Source organism: Carya illinoinensis, chromosome 2 (genome assembly GCF_018687715.1).
Source record: "Carya illinoinensis cultivar Pawnee chromosome 2, C.illinoinensisPawnee_v1, whole genome shotgun sequence".
Classification (NCBI taxonomy): domain Eukaryota; kingdom Viridiplantae; phylum Streptophyta; class Magnoliopsida; order Fagales; family Juglandaceae; genus Carya; species Carya illinoinensis.
In genome coordinates this window covers 30,901,421-30,928,168 of record NC_056753.1, presented here as the reverse complement: position 1 = coordinate 30,928,168, position 26,748 = coordinate 30,901,421, and the positions used below count along the sequence as shown (strand labels likewise).

Genomic DNA, 26,748 nt, shown 5'->3' with positions numbered 1-26,748 from the left:
GGATAGTAAAAGCGTTTCATCCTATCTCATCATTATAATTTTTTTAAATTTTCACATAAAATATAATAAACAATTCAATTTTATCAATTTTCGAAACAATAATAATATTATAATTGTATTTTATTTAACTTTTAACTTTCATCTTAACTTGTCATCTCAACTTACTATCCAAACATTAATACCCAATAAAATTATAATCTATAATCAGATTATTATGAGTTGATTTTCAATTAAACTGGTTGATCCAATATTACCCATTTATGTCCTAATAAGTCAATTTATTTGACCCGAACTCATTTATATCAAATTCAAATTCATTAATTTTCATCGTATCATTTTCTGTTAAATTCATAAATAGTGTCACATATTGTCATCCATAAATTAGGATGAGGCAGGAATAGTATCTCTGGAGCACTCGGAAACCGGTTTTAAAGAGTCGTGGACGCAACCATTATTTCATGGCCACTTAAGTCTTGGAGGTCTATAATGGATCTGTCAGGTATTCAGGGTCCGCCCCCGTGAATGTTATGGGCATTACCTTCGGCCTGCGACCCACGAATGGGAGGGACAGGACTATATCCTTACCACGTAATCCCAAAAGCATAAGAATCTATAATGTAAAACTTAATGTTTGAGATGTATACAAGATTATTACTTATTTACATTTACAAGGTCAAAAACTTTCATTTTAAATTCTGCAGGAATCAGTTTAGTTAAGATATTATATTTACAGAGTCAAGCTTTGTAAATTGAGAACCTAGAAGATGCCGTGGAGTTGAGAGCTCCAGGAGGAATTAGCTGCTGATATTTACTCGTACTTAATGTATCATGTCTGCCTGCGTGGAAGACTTTGTGATCAAATTAATGCTGCAAATCTTAGTCGACTTGAGAATTAGTCTTCAACAATATATCCATCCGCCAATGGTATGTTCTCTTTCCGTCGCTATCTTATGATTTATTCTGTGCATGAACCCACACCCTTCGGACGGGTTGAATAAGATGATGATGACGACAACAATGAGAATAAATGTAATCACAAAAAACCTTCTACTTTAGTGGTAACAGTATTGCCCCATGAGTTACCCAGTTCGCAAAGCTTTCAGAAAATGCAGCACGGGTGTTACCATGCGTGATCTCTCTTCCATTTTGCTCCCTTTCCTAGACAAGCACCAATGGAATTCAGTATCTATTTCTAACGAGGCATGTACTATGTACTATGTAGTATTAAATATGCTAAATTTCCATATACAATATAGTTTCTTGTTCTCCAGCGATTCATTGTGTCGATTATGAATTTTCTCCAATGTATGTGTATCCATACAAATATACATATGATGCATGCATGCATATGTGCGTACATATGTACATGACAGAGCAAGCGAAAGGAATAGAGTCATAAATCTAGGGCAAGTTTATAAAGCCTAGAATATGTGTATTAAAATACATCAAAGACTAGAGAAATGTGCTGAAATAATATTCGAGTTTCCCACTTCTTTACACGCACTGCAAAGTACTTGAAACAGTCTTGTCAAGCGTTATGCAGCAAGGCCAGTCATTTTTTCAATCATGCAATAAATGCCTTTGGGGAAATTCTCTCTTATAAACTCTTTCTTAACAAAGCCCAAATGCTTATAAAAATTAATAATAAAGTTCAAATCCGGCTTTCCATAAAATTAGAAGCAGCAAGATAAGAAATACTTACCCTCATGCTGGAACTACTCTCACTTGTGGATGTGGTAGCGTCAAGTTTTAGTCCATCCACAACATTTTCCGATGAAAGGCTGGTGATAGACCTGCAGCCAAATATATCATTTGTCAGTTGCCAATGAACTCTAACTCAAATGGCACCTCTTTGTTAAGAAAAAGGTGGAGGGTAAAGTCATGGGTTCAAGACCTACACTTAAATCAACAAAAAAGATCACAATTGAACATTCTCTTAATGCAACTACCAATTTAAGCCCTAGGTTCAGCCAGAGAAAAGTTCAGACAGGTCCAACCTAAAAGACTACCACCAAGGTTTAAGCATTATTAGACTATTGCACATTTCTCATTCTTTACAAGCTTCCTCCATAGAAAAGACTCCGAATTCAAGACTTTGATTGATGGGATATTACTTTCCAGAATACCACCAAAGAATCAGCATGATTTGTTGATTTGAAGTCTCGTGGGAATACATCACCTCACATTTTAGCTACCGGAACAAGGCTTACCCAAAAGGAGATTTTTCTTTTTCTTAAACTGTAAAGTGTAAATTCAAAATAAAGCTTCTCCGAACCCCCTCTCTTCCAAGACAAAATTAACAATTAGAAACACTAAAGAATGTCCATTAATGCCTACACCAGATATGAACCAAACTGCCTCAAGACATTCTGAACTCAGCTCATGAACCACTTTTAATCAACAAACAGCACAACTCTAGGAACCATTTAATAAGTAGCACAAAATGAAATATTTTAATTCTTGTATCCTATGGCAGAATGAGACAGAATTACCTTTCATATATTTCTTCTTCACAAGAGTTTCCAGACGAAGAAAGCCAGTCCACATCAAGAAAATTTGAGCAGGTACATGCATCCCCATGGTCGTCATAACAAATGTGATTACTTTCAGGACATTGGTCCTCTAGCACATCTTTAAAGAGCTGCCTGCGAGACATTGAGGGAGTAAACCTACAAAGATAACCAAAAATTATTGGATGAAATGCAGATGAAGGTCCATATGAACAAAATATAGACAAGGACAGAAAAAGATTATTAAAAAAAAAAAAAAATAGTCAACAAACAAGTACATTTAAGGTACCTTAAATATCAACTTATGAGAGAGATATATTATGTGAAGGGAAAAAAAAATGGAAAAGACCGAAAATGAAAACCTCAAAAGTTCTAGGACCAAAACCTATAATTATTTAGCGTGTAGCCTCACAAGGCAGCAAGTATAGAAAATTAACAGACCTGCAATATGATATATCACTTTCACAACTTGACATCTCTGGCGTTGACTCTGAAAGAGCAGTGTTACCTCCTTTCAATTTTCCAGACAAAGGCTCCTCGTGGCTGACACCTGTGGTAACCTCAGTTGAATCCCTTTCGCAAATAATATTCCCATCTGATAGTGATCTTTTAATAAATGACCTACAAATAAAGAAATAGGACTTGGTAATTTTTATGTAGAAGAAGCGACATTTTTATTTAATTGAATTTTTATCATAAAAAGGACAAACTGTAGATTTATTCCCATCCCTGCACAAATACTATAGCATTCCTTCGCATTATATCACCCAAGAGATCTGGAAAAGGCATTCCACCCACAGAAAAACCTAAAATTCTTTCACCATGTTTGTATAGGAAAAGATAGGCAAAGGATGATGGTGGAGGCAATAGGGATGGAAGCAAGTGTCTTTCCATTATTTGCTTGGGTAGAAAAGGAGGGGAGGGAAGGGAGATGGATGGATTCCCTTCCCAGTAGGCCCACTATTTTTCATCCTCCCAATTTGGGAGGAGATGAAGGGATGAGGTAAGAGAGACGAGGTTTAGTTTTTAATGGTTTTGAAACCCACTAATATAATTATCTTTTCATCTAATTTCCTCTAAGCATACAAAGGGAAGATAACCTTCCCTTCCCCCCCCCCCCCCCCCCCCCCCAAAAAAAAAAAAAAAAACTTTTTCCTGATTTTCCTTAACCTTTTTCTTAATGAAATGTGTTTTGATTTTATTTTTTATTGGCACCGGATGTCCAAGAACATCGTCCAAACTAATTCCCAGGGTGCACAGGCCCTCAGAAAGGAGTTTCCTGCAAGTGCACCTCGGGTAATTCAAGAAAAAAATCTATCAATCTGATAGCCCTTAGAAATTGTCTGCACCTAAGGGGATTTGAAACTTAGACCTAGGGGGAGCATACCCCCAAGCCCAAGGCTTCTACCACTTGAGCCAACCCCTAGGGGTTATTTTGATTTTATTGTTGATGAACATATAAAGTCTCTGTCTATAAAGTCTGTAAAAAATGCCATCAAAATTAAAATACTAATGATAACAGAAAACTTATACCGAATATTCTCTTCAGCAAGATTAGTAACATGCCACCCCACATTGTGATGCTGGTCTGAATCTAGCTCCCACAGCTCTGGTTTACCTGGTTGGGGCTGAAAATAGCCCAGGAACCTGAAAAACCATCAATTCAAATTATAAATCACAACTCTCACACCAATCCACTAAGTATAATGGAATCAACTAGAAGGCTCCTCAAATAATCTTTCACGGATACAAAATTGGATTCTAAGTGAGGTGCCCAGAAGAAAAAGGGTTCTAAGTTAGGGGGATAATTTGACTTACACATTGATGGCATTTTGTTTCTCAGGATCCATGCAGGTATTACTGTAAAACCTTTGTATTGTTCTAAAGAATTCCTGCGATTGAATTGCTGCTTTCCACTGGCCTCGTCTCTCAGAAAATATCTGTTTAGCATCGCCTAGGTATAATCAATGAATGACAGAGATGCTAAAATTCTATCAGATAATAAAATCACTTCCCAACCTGAAAATTCAGACCAGACTCAACTAATACACCACAGGCCATTAATAGGGGGAGGTTTCATTAAAAAAGAAGAAGAAGAAGAAGAAGAACTAGAGGTTTTAAATTGCCTCCTTAGAAACTTGGATCCAATTATGGCCATACCAAGGGCCTGATACCTGTTTAATAAGGCATTACAAGAATAGTCAGTTAGGAGTTTGGAACTAATAATGGCCAGGCTAAAACCTAACAAATATCTAGACTTCCATTAAAAATATTTAATGAAGAGTTCAATGCCCAGAATTGTCACAGGATGAAGAACAGGGGTATGATAACTAAGAAACAAATCTTATTCCCTGCTAATCAGCTCCACTTGCTGTGCTTCCCTACAGTAAAATTGCAATATAATTTTTCAACTCTTTTTATTAGACTCTTCACACTATTTTCTATATCAGATAACCATAGTGGATCCAACATTGATTCCCGGTTTTTCCAAACATAAAATTTAGAAGGGTTACCTTGTTGTGCGCTGCCGAACCACCATACTGTAATGCAAGTGTGTCACCCATAATTTCATATAGTCCCATTAAATCCTCTGCCAGAGGATTATCCAGATTAATGTTTGGGGAATCCAAAAGTCCTAAAGCATGCAGCTGACGGCCAAGGGCACCTAACCCATAGGCATATTGTGCTACGTTTGTGCGATCTAAACAGTCTATACAATTGCTTCTTAGGACTCCTCTTTGAAAAGTTGGGGGTTTGACATGGTGGTCTCCACTTGCATCACCGCTACCACAACCAGTGCTATCTTCTTTCTCCAAGTCAAAACAATGCTTATTTCCACTGGAAATGTTCTCCATAGAGCATTTACTAGCAGAATTTTCCCTGCATCAACACAAAACTGTCAACATTGTTTTGACACAAAACTGTCAACATTGAAATTGAGTAGAAAGTATCTTTAAGGAGTAATAGCAAATCCTGCAACAAAGCCTTGTAAGATAGGCTCTGGACAGCGTGACTTATATATTAAGCTGATTCTGCAACACCACCCCCCCCCCTTCTCCCACACACACACACACACAACCCCACATCTAGAAACATATTTATTCAGCCAGGCAAAAATGACCTATGTATGAATCGTAAAGAAATTTATATGTGTAAAAAAAAAAAAAAAAACAATTTGAATACAAGCATATAATACTATTAGTCAAAATGGATTTTTTGCTTTATTCCATTGTCTAATCTGGATTGTACTAGTTAGAAATGATGAGATCATGGGTGGGGGAAACATTTTAGGCTTCAATCACACAAAGTGGATAGACAGAGCAATTCAGACAAACTAACTCAGGATCTTTGAAATGTTGCAAAAATAAATGGACAGCGATTTCATTAAGGTACGCTATGTAGCATCCTTTTGTTAAAAACTTACTCATGGTAGGAACAATTTAGTAATCCCTCTGGCTTTAAACTTGGTGTTATTTGACAATAGAAGATGCCGGTTACATTCAATGCATACGCTGCCACTCTTCCTAGCTGTGCCAACACATTTGTAGCTTTGCTGCAAATGTACAGATTCCATTCAAGTCATCATGATTCAAATGACAAAAAAACCTGAAGTTTTTATATAAGCCAGGGAAAAGCCAATGCACCTAGTAGAGTGTCTATGTAGATCCCAGTGAAGAAACCTGAGGTGGTTCTCCACGGTTAAACTTTTATTAATAAACCTGAGAGCATTTGCGAACTCTGCACGAAGAATAGTTTCTCGAGGCTTCCTCTCACGAGTCTGTTAAACCTCAACCATATAACAAAAAGGAAATAAAATCAGAACATAACTCAGGAAACATACCTCAGAGGTCACTGATATTCACACAAAAGTTTGTATACAAGAAGCATGGATAGAAACATGACGAGTGCTTTCTCAACAAATGCAGAAATGCCCACCTTAATTAAATTCAATATGAGGATGGGATTTCCATATCTCTTGACAAGATTTTCAAAATGAAGTCTTGTAGCTTCATAATTAGGGTCCTTCTTTGATACTGGAAACAGAGAGATACATCATCAAAATATGAACAGAACTCAAAAGGTTACAATGATACTGAAATATGCCAAACTCATACATATAATGTCAGGTTTAATATTCAGTCGTGAAGTTTCCTGGGACCAAAACAGGGGTATTGAACCCCGATTTTGCACAACTGAACTTATTTGCATAGAGCATCCTTTGGGAGAATCTTCAAAAACAATCTGTTCTGTCTCAACATCATTAGCTACTCTACCCTTCTCGTTGACACCTCGTTTTAAATATCTGCTCCAGGAGACAGGAATAGAAGAGAGTTATTTCTAGAGGAGAAATTTTTATTCTACCAAATGGGACCAAAACATGTACTGTGCAAATCATCCGCAGTGACCTACTACAGAAATTGAAAGCATCTAGAAGGACCCAGCAAAGATCAAAAGCTATGCTCAGTCAACTTGAAATCACAAAGAAGCAGTTATAAACAGTCATGTGCCCATTGTAAACCACTTCTAGGTGCATATATGTGGAAGTGGGTCGAAGAGGTGGGAATCCAATATATCACATAAAATATCAAAAGAAAGTAGTTTAACCAAACACTACTTGCAGAAGTATGTTAGAGCAGTCACCAAACCTGGTACCAGCAAAATGACGAGAGCGTCTAGCAATTAAGGTCAAGTTGAAGCCCCTGCCAGATACAGAAAGTTTGACCTGGAAAACCAAAGGATGGAACAGTAATATAAAATCAAAGGCTTTTCAACGTTCTCTTTCTAATACATAATAGTATGCATGAATCCAGGAAAAATAATTGAGGAAGGTTGCAAGCCTGCACGTGTCTCTAAATTGTCCAAGTATTCTCACAAGTAAGCTGTCTGATTACTTATCCAAAAAAAAAAAAGTAAGTTGTCTGATTAATTGCAATGCACATTCCCAAATTGATTTATTCTCAGTTTTAATATATGCTGAGAAACTGCACATGCTAAATTTTTTGAAATAGTACTCTTTTGATAGGTTCTAAAATAGTATTCTTAACTGAGTTATTCTCAATTTCAGCCAAAATCCTGGATGTCTCAGCAAGCAAACAACTATAAGGGAATAAAATCAAAACTAAATAAATAAGAACTTTTTAACAGTCAATCCTGGACGTAATATTTTTACACGGCCCGTCCTAACCCTGGTGACAGCAAAAGGAGGATGGTTGGGATGGGTTGACTCCAAACATAAAAGTCAACCACAGGGCATTAAAAAAAACTCAATAATCAAAATTGAAAAGTTTTTAAAATGGGTATATTAGGCAAGTACTTGAAAAAATCAGCAAAAAACAAAACCAAAACAAAATGGGTTACTTGAAGTTTCATTATGGATGCATCCTTCTTGGTGGTGGCTCGCCACAGAGATATAAAGACAGAGAACCCCTGTATAAATTAATCAAGTTCCATATTCCATACCTGTTTAAAGAAGCCATAAGCTAAGGCAACCGTCCATAGAGTATTCTTGAGGTTATTTCGGATGCCACGTGTTAAGAACTCATTCCAAACAAACATCGTTTCATAAAGGGATTCCCCTGTCCTATTATCACACAAGTTCTTTTGAAGACTACGCGTAACATGGTACGAGTAGCTGAAAAAGAAGTCCTTCGTAAGATCCACTGTTCCTAGAAGCTTCTTGTATCTATGTCCACCAGGAAAAGAAAGGCAACAAGCATCAATATACATCAAATAACTTGAACAAAGAGGAAACAACGAAATAAAGCAACAGTTTGAAATATAAATTTTAACCTAGAAAAGGAGAAAAAAATAAAAATAGGAAAGAAAAAAAAAAGAAGGAAACGAGTATCCCTGCAAAACCCTGATGAAACCTCGTCTCATTCAACATGTTATATTTACATCACAATAACAATGAACTTTTCCCACGTACATTTGCAGGAAACAAACTGGTAATAGCCTCTATAGGAAGGTATTAACAAGGATCCAACAATACCACAGCACTATATATTAAAAACAAAAGAATTGTATTTTCCTATTATAGTAAATATAAACTACCAGACGAACATGACATAAGTTTGAATCAAGGAAGCCTGTGCCATTGGTTTCACACAAAGGGGTGAATACAGGTATGGTACCAAGATTACCTCCAAATGGTGAACTTGTCTACTATTAAGAGATGACACCAAACAAGATTACTTTTCCCAGAACGAGTTAATTCAAGCTAAAGATAAAAGAGCAACACTATAATGAAATTTTCAATCCATTACAACGGACAATCTATAATTCTGAATGCTACCCACTTAGGTCTCCTTAGAACCACTAAGGGCATATTACATTTACATGCAGAATGGACAAAAGACCTGTTCTCATTCTTAGAATAAGCCATTTTGGACCGCACAGTAGAATTTGGAATTGGAATCATCTCGCTCTTGGCAATGGCATAAATTGTGTGCCCACAAATTGCACCAATCTTTCTTCTTTTCGTAATAAGCAGCATGTAATAAGGTCCTAGGAACTTGATGAACCCTATTATCAAAAGAAACAACATGAGTTCAATAACTCAGAAAGAAAATGAACTTATCAAAAAAATATTTGAGAAAGAAAATGAGCAAAGTTATTAACTCTTACAGACAAAACATACCAACGATTCCATAACAAGTGGTGACAAATGTAAGTCCACCTGTGCACTGGTTTCCTTCATGAATCCTCCTTAGCAGGTCATAACATTCAATTTCTGAGTATGTTGTACAGTCTTCAAGAATGTTTAGCTCAGAAGGTTCCAGTCTGTCAATCTTTAGTACCCTCCAGATAGTTCTGTTCTTGTCTCTTCCTATCATATAAAAGTTCTGATGCATACAGAAGGCATATTAACATTGCATTCAGGTAGTTCAATATGAAACGCTAACAATCAACGCAGATAGCTCAGTTTATAGAAAAAGCAAAAAAGAACACGTTTTAGAATCCATTATAGAATCAACATTGCCCAAATCCATGATCAAGTTTGTTAAATCAAGTTTGTTAACAAACCAGCGTCAATAGTTTCATAGTCTACGACAAGCACTGAGTGAAAGTTTAAAGTACAAGATTTAAATATGAATAAAAATAACACCGAAATATGAATTGCAAAATATCATAGACGATAAAGCATTCATTAATCTCTGGCAGGATGAACATAATACTCTAAACGTGAAAAAACACTGGAGACAGATAAAAACCAGAAATGAATACCCATAATCCATCATTTGACAGCTATGCATGGAAGAGTGCAAATATATGAATCACACTTCAAATTAAATCATTTCCACACTACTCATTCTAGCCAAAATAAACTCTACCACCATTTCCAAATCATCCCCAAATCACGAATCACCAAACCAAAATTCATTTTGAAGCCATGCGAAGATATATAAATATATATATATATATATTTATATATATATATAATTAAACATATAACTCAAGTAATAATAATTCATCACACAAATTCACACCTATAATTCAAATAAAGATTAATAGTAAGTCACTCGAATACAAATTCACACAAACAATCTAAAACCAAGTCCAACGAACAAAAGCAACAACACGAGGATTTCCAAAAATACCAAACACAACACAGAAATTATAAACCTGGCACGTATATGAATTTGAGCAACAAGACCGTAGGAACAAATCAAAACCTCAAAACAATGTTGAAGAACATATATGTACATACCGAGCGAGTTTCGTAGAGTCGGAACTTCTGCAAGTAGCAAGAGTTCGGGTCTGCTTCCTCATCAGTCGAGATGTAGAGCTCTTTCTCTGACGCCATGATCCGGATCCCCGAACCCAAAATCTCGGGTTCACTCCCAATACTCAGAAAACAAACACAGACCACCAAAAACAACAACAGAACCAAACACAAAAACAAAAACAAAAAACTCTTTCACTGCAGGGGCTCAACCCGAGTATACAACATACACGTACGCAAAAACATACACAATGAGACAAAACAAAGACGCAATAGAAAGAGGGAGAAGAAGGAGAAGGAACAAAGAAAAAAGTAATTCGAATCGAAGCCCAGACAGAGAGACAGAGAGAGAGGTGGCGTCAGATCGAGATGGAAGAAACGAACGGAGCTTCGGTGACTGCATCCACACAAATAGATAAAAATAATCCACATTTTCATTTTTATGTATATCTAATTATATATCTCTCTCCGAAATAAATGGAAAAAAAAAATAGATATCTCTCTCCAATAATAATATTCCCTCAAGAAAATAAATTTTATTTTATTGCATTAATTTTCGTTTTTATTAGGTAAACTAATTTGAATAATCAGCGCGGATTCGGAAAATGCAAAAGAAATAAACATATAAAATGACTTTTAATGGTGTAACCGATTTGGTTTAGTATGATGTTGAATATATTTTAGAACAAAATTGGTGTATATCGATTTTTAGATTTGAATAATTGATATCATACCATATCAGAACCAGTATTTTTGATTTTACATTTCTATCCCATTTTTTCAATATATAATATAGTATATCATAATATATTATAATATTTATTATAATTATATTATAAACTATAATAATATATTATAGTATATTATAATATATAGTGATATAATATTAATATAACTATTAATATAATAGATTGGAGCGATAATTGAATAGGATTTTAAAATTTAATATTATATTAATTAGTAATTTATTATATAATTCAAAATTATTTTATATATAATTATACAACATAAAAAATTAAAATATATATATACATGAATCGGTCTAGCACGGTGTTAGAAAAAAAAAATTGAAACTGAATCGATTTTGAAAAAAATAAAATTAGTACTAGACCAAATTCACCGATTAAGTTTAGTCTGGTCCAGTCTATCAGTTCACCGGTTTTTTTTTTTACGCCTAACTTTCACTCTAATAAACCTTTTAATCATAAAATTTATTTTATATTTTTTTTTTCTTGGAGATGGATAAAATTTCTAAATATCCAAATTTATTAATATGAGAATTTGGATTTTTATTATTAAATAATGATATTCTCAACTTATCAAATAACGCTTTAATCGCTATATATGCGAGAATTTAAATTCTTAAAAAATCGATTATGAGGTGTTTTGAGTTTTCAAATACTTTTTATTTATTTCTCTCATTTTATTATTAATCCACTATGGTGAGAGGTTATTGACAATAATGTTCAATTCAAACACAAAATAAATGACTTCATAAGGGAAAAAGCTAGTGAGAGCATTCTATTTAGAAGAAAAATATATTAAGATAATTTATATTTGCAGCTTTAAAATGTGCAACAGTATAAATTTTGCTAAAATTATGACCAATAAAAAAAATAATTTGATTACAAGTGTCCTTAAAGATGTCAGGTTCAAGTCATCGTGGCATGAATATTCTTCTATTAAAAAAATTATATTTGTCGTTGTAGAATATCAAAATGTCACGTAATTTTTTTAAAAAATGAGTAAATATGATATCCACGTTAAAAAAATTAATTTTTTAATAATAAATCTTACTCTTAATAAAACATATATTTCACAAATTGCAGCCATGAATAATCATGCTAATTTTCCAAATGGTATTTTACACCTCACAACAAATCAAGAGTGTGAATGTGTTTTTAGAGGTGCCTTGGCATTGCCATGTGTACATCATTGCGCATGTTCATCCAATAATATTATGATGTTTCTTAAACTAAGGTAGATGAAAGATGAGGCATGTTGTCATTGTGAACAAAGACTTGCCCTTAAATTGACTCTCACAAGTAAAACCTGTAATTGGCAAAAAGAACAAATACAAACAAACAAACAAAAGTGTATACATCATATTATATAGGCTTTGCTTCGTCATTTTGGTTTTTGTGTGGCCTGCATGAACCGTCTAGGGAGGTCTTCTGCTATCATGCGTCATGTGTACAACATGTTACATGCTAATTGATCATTATTTTCAGCCATTCATGTTATCTTAACTCCTTTCTCCAACATTTTTTTTTTTTTTTTTTACCTCTTTATGGCCTTTCTTTCTCTTGAGTTTGAAGATTCCCTCCAACATATAAAGCTAAGAAGATATGATATAAAGTAAGAATATAAGCTATAAGAGATGTAGGCAAGAGGGAGAATGAGGCCTCCACATCAGCTTCATTTGAAATCTTAGCTTTTTGAAATCTTGAGGGCTGATGGAGAGAACAGAACCAAGGAGTTCAAATACCATCTTTTTTAGAGAGAACTCTATGCGAGTATACGATGATGGAAAGCTTTTATTAAACTCTACTTATGTTAGATTTTATATTCTAAACTCATGGATATAAACCTTAATGCCAAATCATTTAAATACTAGTCTTATTTATTTCGTGCCATTTATTATTGTGTAGCCATAAATGAACACATTAAGCACACTACCATCAAGAACCATTACGTGAGAGTATAAGTTCGACTGATCATACTGTTAAGGTTGAAAAATACATTAACAACAATGATTTATAAGATATATTTTTCCTCAAAAGAGTGGAGAAGGGCGGTCAGTGTAGAACTAATCTCTTTGGACGTGACCATAAGGGCCTCCGCTCGCTGCGATATATTTGGATTGAGTCATAATTATTGACCCGGTGAGAGGTAGCTAGTCATTGCATTCCCGTCAAAGTGCTAGCATACAGATGTCTCCAAAACTTTAGTTTACAAATTTTATTAAGATAAACTATTTTAAATTTGTGACCTCAGATAAATGAGGGAAGAACGATTCCATAGCATTTGTCAACTGTGCTACTATGGTGGTTTATAAGATAATTTCGAAGTGGGTTTTGATTTTTTTCCATGTTATTATGTATATATACGTCTTTTTAAACTGCTTGTTAATGTTCAATGTGAATCCTAGGAGATTCGGATGCAAACTATATAAAATTACAAGTCGATACGGGTGATCGGACCTATATCGAATGGCTAGGCAATAATTAATTAATTTAAGGTACGTAGTGTATTCTATATATATCTTCTGTTATAATAAGAGCCTATCCAGTGTCTATAGTAATAAACAGTATTTTTCACATGCTTATCAACAGTACCGATACAGTAATGAATAGTGTTATTGTCTTAAAAAAATTATTTTTTATTTACGTCGAAAAGCATCGATATTGTTTTTCCTCACAAGGAATTGATTATTAGCACTATTTTGTCTTCGAATTATCTGCATTAATTGTTATGCTTTTTGTGTATTAAATCAATAAATATTAGTGAGTAACACTACAAGGATAAGCACATATAAAATATATACTTCAACACTACAAATGAACATTCAAATGTTTCTAGCTTTACATCGACAAAATATGATACATAAAAAATCATGCTTAATTTTAATTATAATTAGTTAAATATTTTGTTATGAGAATGTAAAATTTTATTAATCCATTTAAGCCATGTAATTTTATTAATCCGTTTAACTCACCATCTAATTTTTTAACAAAAATTAAATGCTTTAGAATATTAAATAGCATAAAATATAGTGAACTTAATGCTTAGGGGTATAGCTGGTCCGATCTAGTTTTGGACAAAATCTAAAACTAAATCGATAACACCGGTTTTGTATTTTATAAAATCAATTATGTACCAGTTACCCCCTTAAACCAATACTTTCAGTTTTACCAATTCTAGTATGGTTTTAATATATTAAGCATATTAGTATTACTAATGTATTTATTAAAAGAAATATGTTGAGAATTTATTAGGAAATAAAATGTATTTAATATATTTATATTATAAATTATAATATATTATTTTATACATAATTATATATATTATATATAAAAAATTATATATAATATTAAATATATTATATATAATATTATTTAATATTAAAAAATAATATATATATAATATGTGAACTGGTCTGGTCCGTTGTTGATATTAAAAAATCGATTCTGGACTGAATTTGGCTTGTTTTTAAAATAAAAGAACTGATTTTGGATCGAATCGGTTAAAAATCAAACCGAATCAACTGGTCTGGGCCAGTTTTCCAATTATTCGATTTATTTTTACACCTCTATTAATACTCAATTTCTTGTTTAATATACACAGGGAATAAAAAGAGTCAGCACTTTTTTTCTTCTCTCAAAACACATACATGATCATCTTTTTTATGGAGTTCATAAAATATTTATGCATATCAGCCTTTACTTATATTATATTGATTACTGAGTGTTTATTATTAGCATGTAAATTATTAAAGCATATGAAAATATAATTAAATAACAAATTTTACGTTTTTTATTCTTATTCGATCCATTTTATTAAAAAAAATGATAAAATAACAAACATCATTCTGAAATTCACTTTATAATTGAAAGTGTTGCGTTAAATTCCAATATTTGATATGTCATTGATCAATAAATAGCATTTCGAAATTTATACTTATAATTAAATACACTTTTTGTTTGTTATAAGTGACTATTATTTAACAAAAGTTATTGTAATCACATAATTATTGAGTATAACTTTTTTGCATTTATATTTTTTTACTTTTCTATTGATCATATACGAGCATTAAATTCATATGATGTAGAAATATCTGTCATATTTGGAGAACATTGCAATACAGACTTCACAAAGATAATAGATGATTTAACTTGATGCAAACTTTGATCAACTCAAGCAACAACGTCACAAAAAATTGAATTTGCTCTCAATTAATCTCATAGAAGAAGACACAGAATGATTAATTATCTCTAAACAAGCCAATCAGTATTTTCATGTGCTAAAAAAAAATATTTGTACTATCTATTCTACTTTTGGAAAAAAGTAGGACTTTAATTTGCCTATGTTACTCGAATCCACAATATGTATTAAACTATAATCTATTTTTAACAAATCTTTTCGTTTTCTAATCTATCCAAACATGTAATTATTATACTTCATTAACTTATCATTACTTAAAAATATTTTTTAAAATTTGCTTCTTCTTTTTTGTGCATTAAATTATGCAGTAATTAATTATTATTTTTTATAAAAAAATCATATTATTTTTATTAAAAAATTTATCTCATCTAACTAAATAAACATGTTTTACACGTTATTCCGACCTAATATACATATATGTATATATATAGAGGTGGCTATACAGCCTTCGTTGGGGAGTTCCGTTAGTTTATTTTATTTATATTTCTTTTAATTTTGTTTACATATATTTTTTTAATATTTTTAAATATTTAAAAAAATTACAATAATTTTTAAAAATAATTATTTAAAAGTAAATAAATAAAAAAGTCTAACAAGAGGATTAATATTTTTCATATATATATAAATGTTTTAACGATAAAGATTTTATAAAATTAAATTTATATATTAATATGACTTAATATGATAAATTAAATTATAAAATTATTTTTATGTAAAAAATATATCTAGCCTATTATGTAAAAAATATATCTAGCCTATCATGTAAATATATTTTAATTTATAAATTTAATTTTATAAAATGGAACGAAATTTAAGACCTGGACTTGCCTCCTTGCATCATTTTTCCATTGCGTGTAAAAGATGGTAGCAAATATTCAGCGGCTAAATGGAGAAGGAATTAAGTAGCGATATTGAGAGAGAGATAGAGGGACCGCGATCGTACGGCCACTGTAGATAGAATGGAGAAGAAGGGCACGAGTAGGCAGCTAGACCCTCGACGTCGTAGGCTGACATTTTCAACGTGGCCAGATTCTATACGTAGCTGGAGACAGCTGGGGGTACAGACGTGGCATTATAAGGACGTCTCATCTTCAGCCCACGTGATTTGTGCGCATTCACTCCCATTTGTTTGACCCGACAGAGACGACACGCCACGTGTCTCTGCCTATGTCTTTATTGTATGTCCAGAGCCATCATCATTTACGACGATGGAGGATCTGAGAGGGCATAGGTTTCGGTAATACTCGTACGCGCAGTTTTCCACCACCAGAGCTTCTACTTGCCGAATATGCAACAATCTAACAACCATAAACGGGTCGTACAGTTCGAAATAGTTATCCGGCTATAGTATAATATATTAAGAAGAATATTAGATGCAGTCGATAAATACAAACAGAATGCAAACGATTATACGGAATGAATAAAAATAATTTATAAAAATAATTTTTTTTTTATGTGAATTCTATATTAATTTATTTTTTTCATAGCAACTGCACGCCGCTTACACAACCACGACTGCAAATATCATTTATCATATATTAACGATGAATGTTATATGTACTATATATTTTATATATTAAAATATTATTTTTTATTTTTTATTTTATTTTATTTTTATTAAAATAATTAAATTATTCTATTTATCATCAACACACTACACATTTATTATAAAAAATTAAAATAAATTAAAATAAATATGATGTGTGAAGTGTGAGGATAATAAGAAAAATTTTCCTATATTTATATCATATATATTCTTTTCTTTTTGTTTTATTGAGGAGGGAAACAATAAGGGCTGTCATAGTTTTGGGTAATAAAATAATTTATTTTTATTTTATTTTATCTTAATATTTAAATATTATTAATATAAATAATTTTTAATTTTTAATTTTTTTATCTGATTATTATTTAATTATTATAATTTTTTTAAATTTTCAAAACAAAATTAGTATCAAAAATTTATATTCTAATAATATTTTAACGCTATGATATTTTTATTCAATTTTCTCTCTTATTTTTTAAAATCTCATAAACATTTTAATTCAAATTATTTCATTACTATTTACAAATTATATAATGGAAAATGCCTTTTGCAAACGCCGGATACAAACGGCACGCAATCGGCCCATTTAATAAATTTTTTTTTTAAATTTTCTCTCCTCTCTCTTTCTTTATCAACCTATCAATTTTGTCAGTTATCATTTAATAAGTGTCTGAGAAACATAAGTCATGGCCGACTTAAGAGAAAAAGCTGAGAGAGAGACAAGTTAAGAAGAAGGAAAATAAGAAAAGGAAAAGTAAACGGTGTGCCCAGCAAGTGGATCGTTGTATGGGTCATTTTCATGATGTGGATCTTCAACTTCGTATCAGTGTAAAGTTTCACGAAAGGTCTTGAATAATTAAGGCTATTTTTCCCTTGAATTTAACTGTAGTTCAATTCATTTTGTGGTTTTCAAATCTTCAAGTGGAGATGTAGCCAAGAGATTGGCGTTGTTCCATGCTCCCTCCCTCGTTGAAGACGACAGCAAGCTGTGGCAAAGAGAAACTAATGAAGTTCTTTTTAGAATAATAAAAAGAAGGTGCATCTATACTTGAATCTATTTGCCTTTAGATCCATTTTAGAGGCCAACCGATTGCACTTATCCATAGAGATCCAAGTTTTAAGACAAAAAAATAAATTAAAAAATAAAAGATGAAAATTTTGATTGAATGCTATGGGATGGTGGGACATCTTAAAACCAACCCGACATTTTTTCACCAAAAAGAAAATCTAACTGGCAACAAATGGACAAGACTAAAAAAAAAAAAAAATCTTATGTGAGAGGGGGGGGGGGGGGGGGAGGAATAGATCAAAGAGAGTTTATGTCGGTGTTGGGAGGTTTTGGCAAAATGAAAACGATATAGGGTCAGTGAAGGAAGACAGAGACAAGTTCGAGAGAAATAAGATGAGGGAAGAAGATGGCGAGAAAGAAGAACAAATAGATTATAAAAAAAAAATAGAGAGAAGAGAAATAAAAAAGAGAAAGAGATGTATGTTTTTGTCGTTTTTATTATTTTTTATTTTTTTCCAAATATTCGTTTACACGTCGCTTGTATATGATGATTGTACCTAGCATTTCTGTTATCTAATTTCATCTTATTTTACTATTCAAACCTAGCCTAAAATAACTATTGGGATGTATCAGTGGCAACGCTCTATTATGGATAATTCTTATCTTGATATCTTTTTTTGATATTTGATTAAGCGTCAGTATCAAATCAAATGCCAAGATATAACGTAAAGTGCGGCTCCACTCCTAATTATGTACCGTGATTTTTGGCCTCTAAAGCGTTTTACTTCTCCAATTGATGCAAAATTAGACTTGACTCTGAGTTACCCTATCCTATCTTTAATGCTGTGGACTAAGCTCAAGAGTCGAGTGTGACAATGGTAATGTTATATCATGGATAAAAGGGTTTTAAAATTCTTTTTCTAGTTGAATATGAATCGTAGCTTAGATCAATCATATTAAAACAGAAAAATTATATTCATCATCTCTATACTATACATCTACTTTAATTTTTTTTTATCTGAATAAATATATGATATAAGAATGATAAATATAATAACTCATTAGAAATCCAATAAATTTTTAAACGATTAATACTAATAATCTTATTCTAACTCAAAATTTAATACAATATATTCTTTAATTGTTTATTTTAAAAAATGATAAAAATATAGTATCGCATTAATACAATATGATATAATTAAGATTAGTATGTAGTAGTATATTGTACTTTTCGTTTGAAATAATAAAAAAAAAATACTACTTATAAAATGATGTATAAATAAGTTATTTATTGCAAAGCACTTTGCAGTTACTTAAAAGAAAAAGGTGATGTTTTTGAAAAATTAATAAAAAAACCAATAAATAGATTTTTTTTTTTTAAAATTATTGCTGTATTTTATAAAAATTTACTTTAATTAATATGTTAAAAATTTAAAATTTAAAAAATAATAAAATAAATCATATACATAAAATTACAAGTAAATGCAACAATAGTATACTTCTTTCTTTTCCTAAAAATGTGTTTTTGACATTTTGTTGATCAAACCGAACGACAACGTAAAAGGTTGTACGCAAACATGTCATGTCAAATCATGGCCAACGAGTTGCTTTCGTGACTCGAATCAGGTGAGACTATCCTATGTACAGAAAACGCAGAGAGAGAGAGAGAGAGAGAGAGAGAGAGACCAATAATTAGAACGTGGAAATAAAAAAGAAGTGGCGTAAATTGTCAAATAAGGGCTTTTCTAATGATTACCATCAATAATTAATCATTATCACATGGTTAAATTGCACGTCTCAATTCTCCTGCGCACTTCATTATTTGGGTCTTTTAACCATGCACTACTTTGCCGCATAATATGAGGATGCGGCTACCATGCCGGCTGGGGTATACTACTGGTCGTACCGTTTAATTAATTATTTATTTTAAATATTTTTAATTATTAAAAAAATATACATTAATATATTTAAAATCACTTCCTTAATTATTAGACAAAAAAAAATCTAACAATACATTATTACGGTACAACTGGGCAGCACAAAGCATTTTCCATAATATAAATGCTTTTTTATGTGCATAGATACAAATCCAAGTACGTCTTGGATGGAAGAAAAAAAAAAAAGTACGTCTTGGAAATTTTGAACATTCCAAATTCATCTTTTAATATCTATTATTTGTAAGAATATTAATAAATAAAAAATTAATAACAACACTAAATTTTACGTAAAAAACTTTTAAAATATGAAAAAAATTATTAAATTTAGAGAAAAAAATCTACTATATAAAAAATTATTATAATTATAATTTTTCTCTTTATCCCGAATATACCTACATAGATTATCTGTTAACAAAATTTTAACTCTCACCTATATCAATTTTATAAAAATAGAAAATATAAGAATTTTACTAAAGTCACAAATTCCTGGCTAAACATATGACTGGTACATTTAGCCAAGAAGGCTAATCCTCATTTTATAGGCCTTGGATCTTTCTCATCTTTTATTCTCTACCAATATGAGACTAAAGCAAAGAAGCAAAAAACCCAACAGTTAGTTATTGCTCGGAGCTTCTTCCGACAGAAGATACTTTAGTCACAAATATATTACATAAAAGTATATTCATAAATTGATATATTTTGATGTAGTATGTCAGATTGTAAAGTTATTTTTATTATAAAATAGATCTAATAGATTCTATAAAATTATATCAATCTATAAGTTTATTTTATGTAATTTTTTTATATTTATAATAGTTCTCTTTTATGATTGCAGTACGATTAGTCACTACTAGAAAAATATCATTGTCATATATGACCATTTTCATCGTAAATTTTAATTACAAATAAATACTTTTCTTGTCGTCCAAACTTGATTTTGACAGTGCTTTCCCTCTCATGGATATAAATACAAAATACTCAATATATATACATATACGTTCATAGGTTGGAAAGTTGAATTGGGAGGGAGATGGTTGCGCCTACGCTACCTTGCCTTTTTCGCAGTTGTTGCTTTTACTCCTCATCTTTCACATGGTTATTTGTTCGACACCTTTCGTATGGTTGACATAAAAGACGTCCACTTTTCTTGATGAAGAGAGAGATATTTTCAAAGGTCCTCGTGATCCTTTATTTGACATTAAAAAACTTGAAGTGCGGTGAAATAGGGGAAAAAAAAAATGATTGTTTAGGAAAGTGACATAGTTGTTTTAGAAAGCAGGTACCAAATGCAATTATTGGTTTTGACTCTTCATGGTTGTTGTTGTGTTTCTCTTGTACTACTTAATGAGTCATGCTTCCACACTTGAGTTTAATTGGTACTATATATAAACGCGTTTCTATTAGTTGCGCATATAGATTTTGGGCCATCCCAAACCAATTCGCAGGAGAATGAGCCAGTTCGAAAGATCTGTCTCGGCAATAGTGGCCTTAGCGTACGTGTTGATATTTAAAAATAGCGCAAACAATATGAAATGGGAGAATGATCCATTCCTGATCCTGTTAAGATTGTTCAAGCCTAGATCAGTATTGTGTGAAGGCCCTGACGGTGGTTGAGTGTAAAGCTTATGTCCATGGAGATTTGAGGGGAGAATGATCTATTATAATATGCTTATTTATATTTTTTCATTATCTCTCGTCCTCACTATATAATGGAGATCTTAGCTCTATCTTTTAGTGAAGATCCCGTCGCTTGAGTCCCTGTAGTGAGGTTGAAGAACCTATAGAAGTTGAAGCCTGGAAGAAGCCTCCCTTTAAGTTGCTTGGCTCCTTTATCTTATATTCAGTCACTCTTTCCGCGTGCCTTTAAAGAGTGGTGAGGATTGACAGCCTTTTCATTGCGTGTTTAACCTTCTCTTCTCCTTTCTGCTTTCTCCCATTTCCTTTTCATATTTTCGTTATTTTTTCCTGACACATTTTCTTCCCTTGCCCTCTATTTGTCCCATTTCTTTCATTTTTCTTTTGTCTTATAGTGAGGACCACTTGGTGGGTTGGGCCTTAAGAACTATTTTGGACTTGGTGTATTTTATCCATTCCGGTTCATCTAATCCACAAGATAGCATCTTCTCCAATAAACGCTAGGTGTGCGCACTCGTGCCATAACCGTCGCCAGTAGTTACCTTCAGGTGTATTTTTAAGCATTAAAAATACGTTTGGGTATTGAGATGATATTAGATAATTTATAAATAATAATAATAAAATAATTATAAAATATTGAATAACATTGAATAGTAGTAAAAAAGAATGATAAAATATTAAATAATAATAAATAATATTAAATAATAATAAATAGTAGTAAAGTGATCTCCCTATCCAAAGATAGTTACTTGTACAATTATTTATTTAAAGAATATTATTTTATTATTATTTTTATTAAACTAAGAATATTATTATTTAATCTTAGATTGTATTATTATTATTTTGAAATATAGATTGTATTATTTTTAATCATACATCTTGATATAATTTATTTAAAATATGTTACCTCACCGTATACAATTAAACGGTGTACAAACTAGCGACCATGTGTACAGTGACAACCTCAGTCGAGGCCAAGCCCAAAATCTTTTAAGCCCAGTCCAGGGTAAAGCAATATATATATATATCCAATCAACTTACTAATTTTATTTAAATCAACCACTCTCCATTTGTTTTTTTATTAAAAAGTTATTGAAAATACAATAATTCGGACATTTCGGAACTGATCTATATATATATAGATCCTAAAGTGATGGGTGTGTTTTATGACACTGCAGATACGCATGCACATGGGACACAGATATCACGAGGAACCAGACGAAAACCATGAATCCTTTATCCCTTTTGTAGTTGAGATGGGACAGTTCAATCGTTAATGTTCAACTAAAGCTTTTGTACCGCAAGGCCAGGTGATATTGGGATCTCCAGTCCACATCAGCTTGGCCAGTTGCCGGTAAGCCTTTTCAGTTGGGTGAACAGCGTCAAAGAACACATACTCGCTGGGCTTCCCACACAATTCATACTCTTCTTTTAGGCTTTGTTCACTTTCATAATTCAACTCAACTCATATCTAAAACAATCTGGGCCTTAATCTTCCCTTCCCACGGTTCAGATTTTCTCTGTATGCAACCGCAGGCTCCACGTTTAGAATCAACGCAAATTCCCTTCATCCTTTCTTGTGTATTTCCTAACAGATCAAAGTACGTAAGTACGTACAATAATATATAATTAATTACCAATTTAATTTATTTTAAATACTATTGTAAGTATATAATATATGTAATTTATTAATTATATATTTCCGTACGTTGTGATAGCATGCATGATTGATTAATAAACGTAATTAAATTAAGAACAAACCAAGTAAGTATATAGACCAGTTCTACAGTCAAATTCAGTCAAATTCAATGCTTGATTTCGATGATCTTTACATTTAATTAGTATATTAGCTTTCGATATTAAAGGGTTGGTCAAATGGAGGATAAAGACCAAATGTGGCTACCTAGCTCATCCACGATATTCTTATGCTTTTGACTTTTCTTTGTCTTTTTTGGTGCAATTAGTCGATGACGTTCGCCATGATCCAAATGAATTAATAATTAATAGTATATAATTCTTTTAAATATAAATTATGTTCTTCTTTCAATTTTATTCAGACGTGAATGCAGTTATTTCTACCTATTTTGTAAATTTATAATTGATCACTGATCAGGCAAAATAATTGCTCAAAAAGTAACGATGAATATCAGCTGAACTGTTCTAGTTGGAAATGATCGAATTGATGGGAATTAGGAGCAAACACCCTTCTTTTTTCTAGGTGAAGTAAGAAAAAAAGAAATAAGAAAAGAAGAAGAAGAAGATAACTAAGGGTTAATAATTTGGTATACAAAAGAAAGTACAATGACAAAAAGATTTTTAAAAAAAAAAATTTACAAATTGACGTGATTTCATCTGATATGTTAGATATACTTTAAATAGAAATAACTTTAAAATGATATGATATATTACATCAAATAATGTCAATTTGATATCTCAGGATCCATGAGATCGGTTAAAGTAGTGGGGGAGCACGATTTGAGAGTGTTGAGGGAGCTAAACTGCCTAGTTGTGCCGACTAAGTTAAGGTGCCGAAGTTGGTTGCTTGGTCTCCACCATCAAGGGAGTTCACAAAAATCAATATTGTTGATGGTGGGTCACTTGGAAATCCTGTGATGGCTGGCAAGATGGGCGTTGTCAGGAATGAGCGGGGGCGGGTTCTTGGAGGTTTTGCCCATTGTTATGGTTATGCTACAAATAATATTTCTGAATGTAGAGCAGTTCTTGATGGACTTTATCTTTGTCAACATTTGGGATTGAGAGACGTGTCAGTCGAGTCGGATTCTAGTGTAATGATGGGATGGTTTATCTCTAGGATTTGTAAATATTGGTATTTGTGAGATTTTTGAGAAGAAGCACAATCTACTATTTCTTCTCTAACATTCAATTTAAACATGCTTTTAGAGAAGCTAATATGATAGCATATTTTTTAGCAAAACATGGGGCTTCTGGCGGGACTTGGGATTTTTTTGGAGAAGACTTTGGTTCGGGTAAACTTAAGGGTCTTATACGTATGGATATGTTGGTTATTCTTTATGTTAGACGTTAGAAGCGTTGGATGTTGTTTGTAGATCATTGGGTCCTCATATTATAATTATGGTGATTCCTCAGTCTGAGTGAGGGTTTTTTTTAATAAATGTGAAGATGCCGTCCTCCTTTCGTTTAAAAAAAAAATCACGTCAATTTGTGAATTTATTCTTATAAAATTCCTTCGTAATCAAAACATTTCTCATTTGGTACCTAAACTTTATTTGAGCATATGTAGAAGCTATGCACTTGGCACATTTTTTCAGAGTACTTGCAGATATCATGAGGAACTGGCTAGAACAAAGCAAGAACCCTGATTAATCCTTATTAATTGTTTTACAACACTGAACTTATAATTTAGTTGAGTGGGTACAGTTCATGACTTATTTATCTTCAATCAGTGCTTTTATACCATAAGGCCAGGTGACATTGAGTTCTCCATCCCACATAAGCTTCGCCAGTTGCTGGTACGCCTTTTCTGTTGGATGAGCAGCGTCAAAGAACACATATTCGCTGGGGTTCCCACACAATTTATAATCTTCTGTTAATGTTCCCTTCCCACAGTTCAGATTTTCTCTATATGAGCCAGATCCGCAGCATGCCTTCTTCCCTTCCTTGAAACCTTCATTAATTACACAGATTAGAAAAAACCTAACTTATGTAATGAGAAATGCTTTAGTACTATAAAGGGATTTCATAAAGAATAATATTATACTCCACACTCACATCTCACTTTCATACTACTATGATAAGGTGATGTTGCACATCAATCTTTATATTTCTTTTAAAAAAAAATAAAGAATCATTTAAGAGTGATATATAAAAGTGTTGTAAGTTTACTTTTATGAAATTTTTTTATGACTGCAGCGCTTTCTTATATAATTAATGCAGATGATGACTTGAATATTGTGACCGAAGAAAGAAGAAAAAAGAGAGAGAACTTACCATATTTTAAAGGGTCATTAATTCTTTCGGTAACGAAAGTGTATAAATCGGCATGTGAATATTTGAATCCTTTGAGCTGGGTCTCTAGTATCTGGAGGACATGAGAAAGTGCTTTATTGTGCAGTTTTACCAGCGCTGTCAATTCCTCCAAGCATGCGCCTCCGATTTCTGGTTTTATAGCTTTCGCCAATGGTATGCAACCCGCGGGCTCCAAGTTTAGAAACGCAAATTTCCTTCCTCCTTTCTTGTGTATTTCCTAACAGATCAAAGTACGTACGTACATACAATAATACATAATTAATTACCAATTTTATTTTAAATACTGGAATTAAAGAGCAGTAATTTCGATTACTTTGATCACAGTTGTCATGTTGCCGATCACCATATCTACGTATTCTTCTCGAGAGTAGGAATATTGAAGCGTGCTGGAGTTGGCGAAAGTGACCAAGTAGTCGTTGGTTCCGATGCTAATTAAGTAAACGGCTCTGGACAGCAATGTTTTGGTCTCTGCTTCACCTAGTTTTTGTCTCAGCAGCCTCTCCATTTTCTCGAAATAATGGAATTGGGTATGCAGGTCTATCACCTGACAAAAATGCAGGAGAAAAACAAATTAAATGGAGGACTACCATTGTTGCATGTCCAAGATCCAACCACATATGTAAACAAACATTTCCTACGAGTACTAGAAGTCAAAGCGCGCATCAAAATAGGTTTTAATATGAATAACGTCAATACCAATCCTCGGCGGGTTTCAACGAGAGCACCAGCTCCTGCTGATGCAAAGTTAGCCCCGTCGGTATATCGATGATAACCGGGATGTAGATAGGGTGGAATCAATGGCAACTTTAGATACTCAGCTGCAACATTATTAATGCTTTAAAAGCCAATTTGAGCAACAATTCATGATGTCCTCCTAGAGAAAACACATGCATGCATGACTGAAACTTAATTACCAATGAAATCAGGGATTAGACGGCCATCGGAGGGTCTTCCAGAGGGGTACTTGAAGTAGCTTTCGCCATATGGCCAAACATTCGCCTGCAAAACAGTTGTGGTGTTGATGTAGTTATTGTTTCCAGCATCAATTATTGAATCCCCGAAAATGAACAAGGCAACATGCTCCTCCGGCAGGCAGATGTGCCGGCCAAGACATTGGGTTGGGATCATAAGGCTTGCACACAAAACCATCAGACAGAAATAAAACCTTAAACCCATCATGATGTTAAATCTCCAATTGATTTTCTATTTTCTTCTTCTTACTTGGCGATTTCCATTTATAAGCTGCATGCATTGTGCTTGAGTTGAACTTTCAAAACAGGCCAATTTAATTACAAGTTGATTATTTCTCATTAAAATCCGTGTGGGCTCATACCTTCGTGTCCACAAATCTTTTCAATAATATTATTAGACAGGCAGCCCCCCAACCACAAGTCAACTGCGCCGGCCATTCTAGAAAACAAGAAATAATATAATCA

General features: G+C 32.5%; 2 protein-coding genes across 3 annotated transcripts; both read right to left on the bottom strand.

Annotated features, from left to right (window-relative positions):
* Positions 1-589: 589 nt before the first annotated feature.
* On the bottom strand, positions 590-10,667 carry LOC122300882 (phosphoinositide phosphatase SAC2-like). Of its 2 annotated transcripts, none has more exons than XM_043111825.1 (16): positions 10,222-10,667; positions 9,151-9,355; positions 8,870-9,035; positions 7,971-8,193; positions 7,157-7,233; positions 6,626-6,813; positions 6,447-6,544; positions 6,155-6,288; positions 5,935-6,063; positions 5,024-5,390; positions 4,329-4,450; positions 4,044-4,157; positions 2,952-3,131; positions 2,493-2,669; positions 1,703-1,793; positions 590-1,158 (listed from the first exon to the last, which is right to left on the bottom strand). In XM_043111825.1, the coding sequence occupies exons 1-16, from the start codon at positions 10,315-10,317 to the stop codon at positions 1,048-1,050; spliced, it is 2,478 nt and encodes an 825-aa protein (XP_042967759.1). In that variant the 5' UTR covers positions 10,318-10,667; the 3' UTR covers positions 590-1,047. The 2 variants fall into 2 exon arrangements, with proteins under 2 accessions (XP_042967759.1, XP_042967760.1); XM_043111826.1 differs by having other exon boundaries at positions 2,493-2,645.
* A 13,848-nt stretch (positions 10,668-24,515) lies between these two features.
* LOC122300881 (GDSL esterase/lipase 1-like) lies at positions 24,516-26,548 on the bottom strand. The gene is made up of 5 exons (XM_043111824.1): positions 26,227-26,548; positions 26,009-26,130; positions 25,626-25,856; positions 25,274-25,529; positions 24,516-24,950 (listed from the first exon to the last, which is right to left on the bottom strand). Exons 1-5 carry the CDS (start codon positions 26,489-26,491, stop codon positions 24,712-24,714), a joined length of 1,113 nt encoding a protein of 370 aa, XP_042967758.1. The 5' UTR covers positions 26,492-26,548; the 3' UTR covers positions 24,516-24,711.
* Between the last annotated feature and the right edge of the window lie 200 nt (positions 26,549-26,748).

Coding starts and splice junctions, on each gene's coding strand:
- LOC122300882 (XM_043111825.1), bottom strand. CDS start 10,317: ATGGCGTCAGAGAAAGAGCTCTACATCTCGACTGATGAGGAAGCAGAC. Junction 8,194..8,869: donor TATTCTAAGAATGAGAACAG/GTCTTTTGTCCA, acceptor TGGTGGACATAG/ATACAAGAAGCTTCTAGGAA. Junction 7,234..7,970: donor CTTATGGCTTCTTTAAACAG/GTATGGAATATG, acceptor TTGGTTTTCCAG/GTCAAACTTTCTGTATCTGG.
- LOC122300881 (XM_043111824.1), bottom strand. CDS start 26,491: ATGATGGGTTTAAGGTTTTATTTCTGTCTGATGGTTTTGTGTGCAAGC. Junction 25,530..25,625: donor ACATGACAACTGTGATCAAA/GTAATCGAAATT, acceptor TTGATCTGTTAG/GAAATACACAAGAAAGGAGG. Junction 24,951..25,273: donor TAATGACCCTTTAAAATATG/GTAAGTTCTCTC, acceptor TAATTAATGAAG/GTTTCAAGGAAGGGAAGAAG.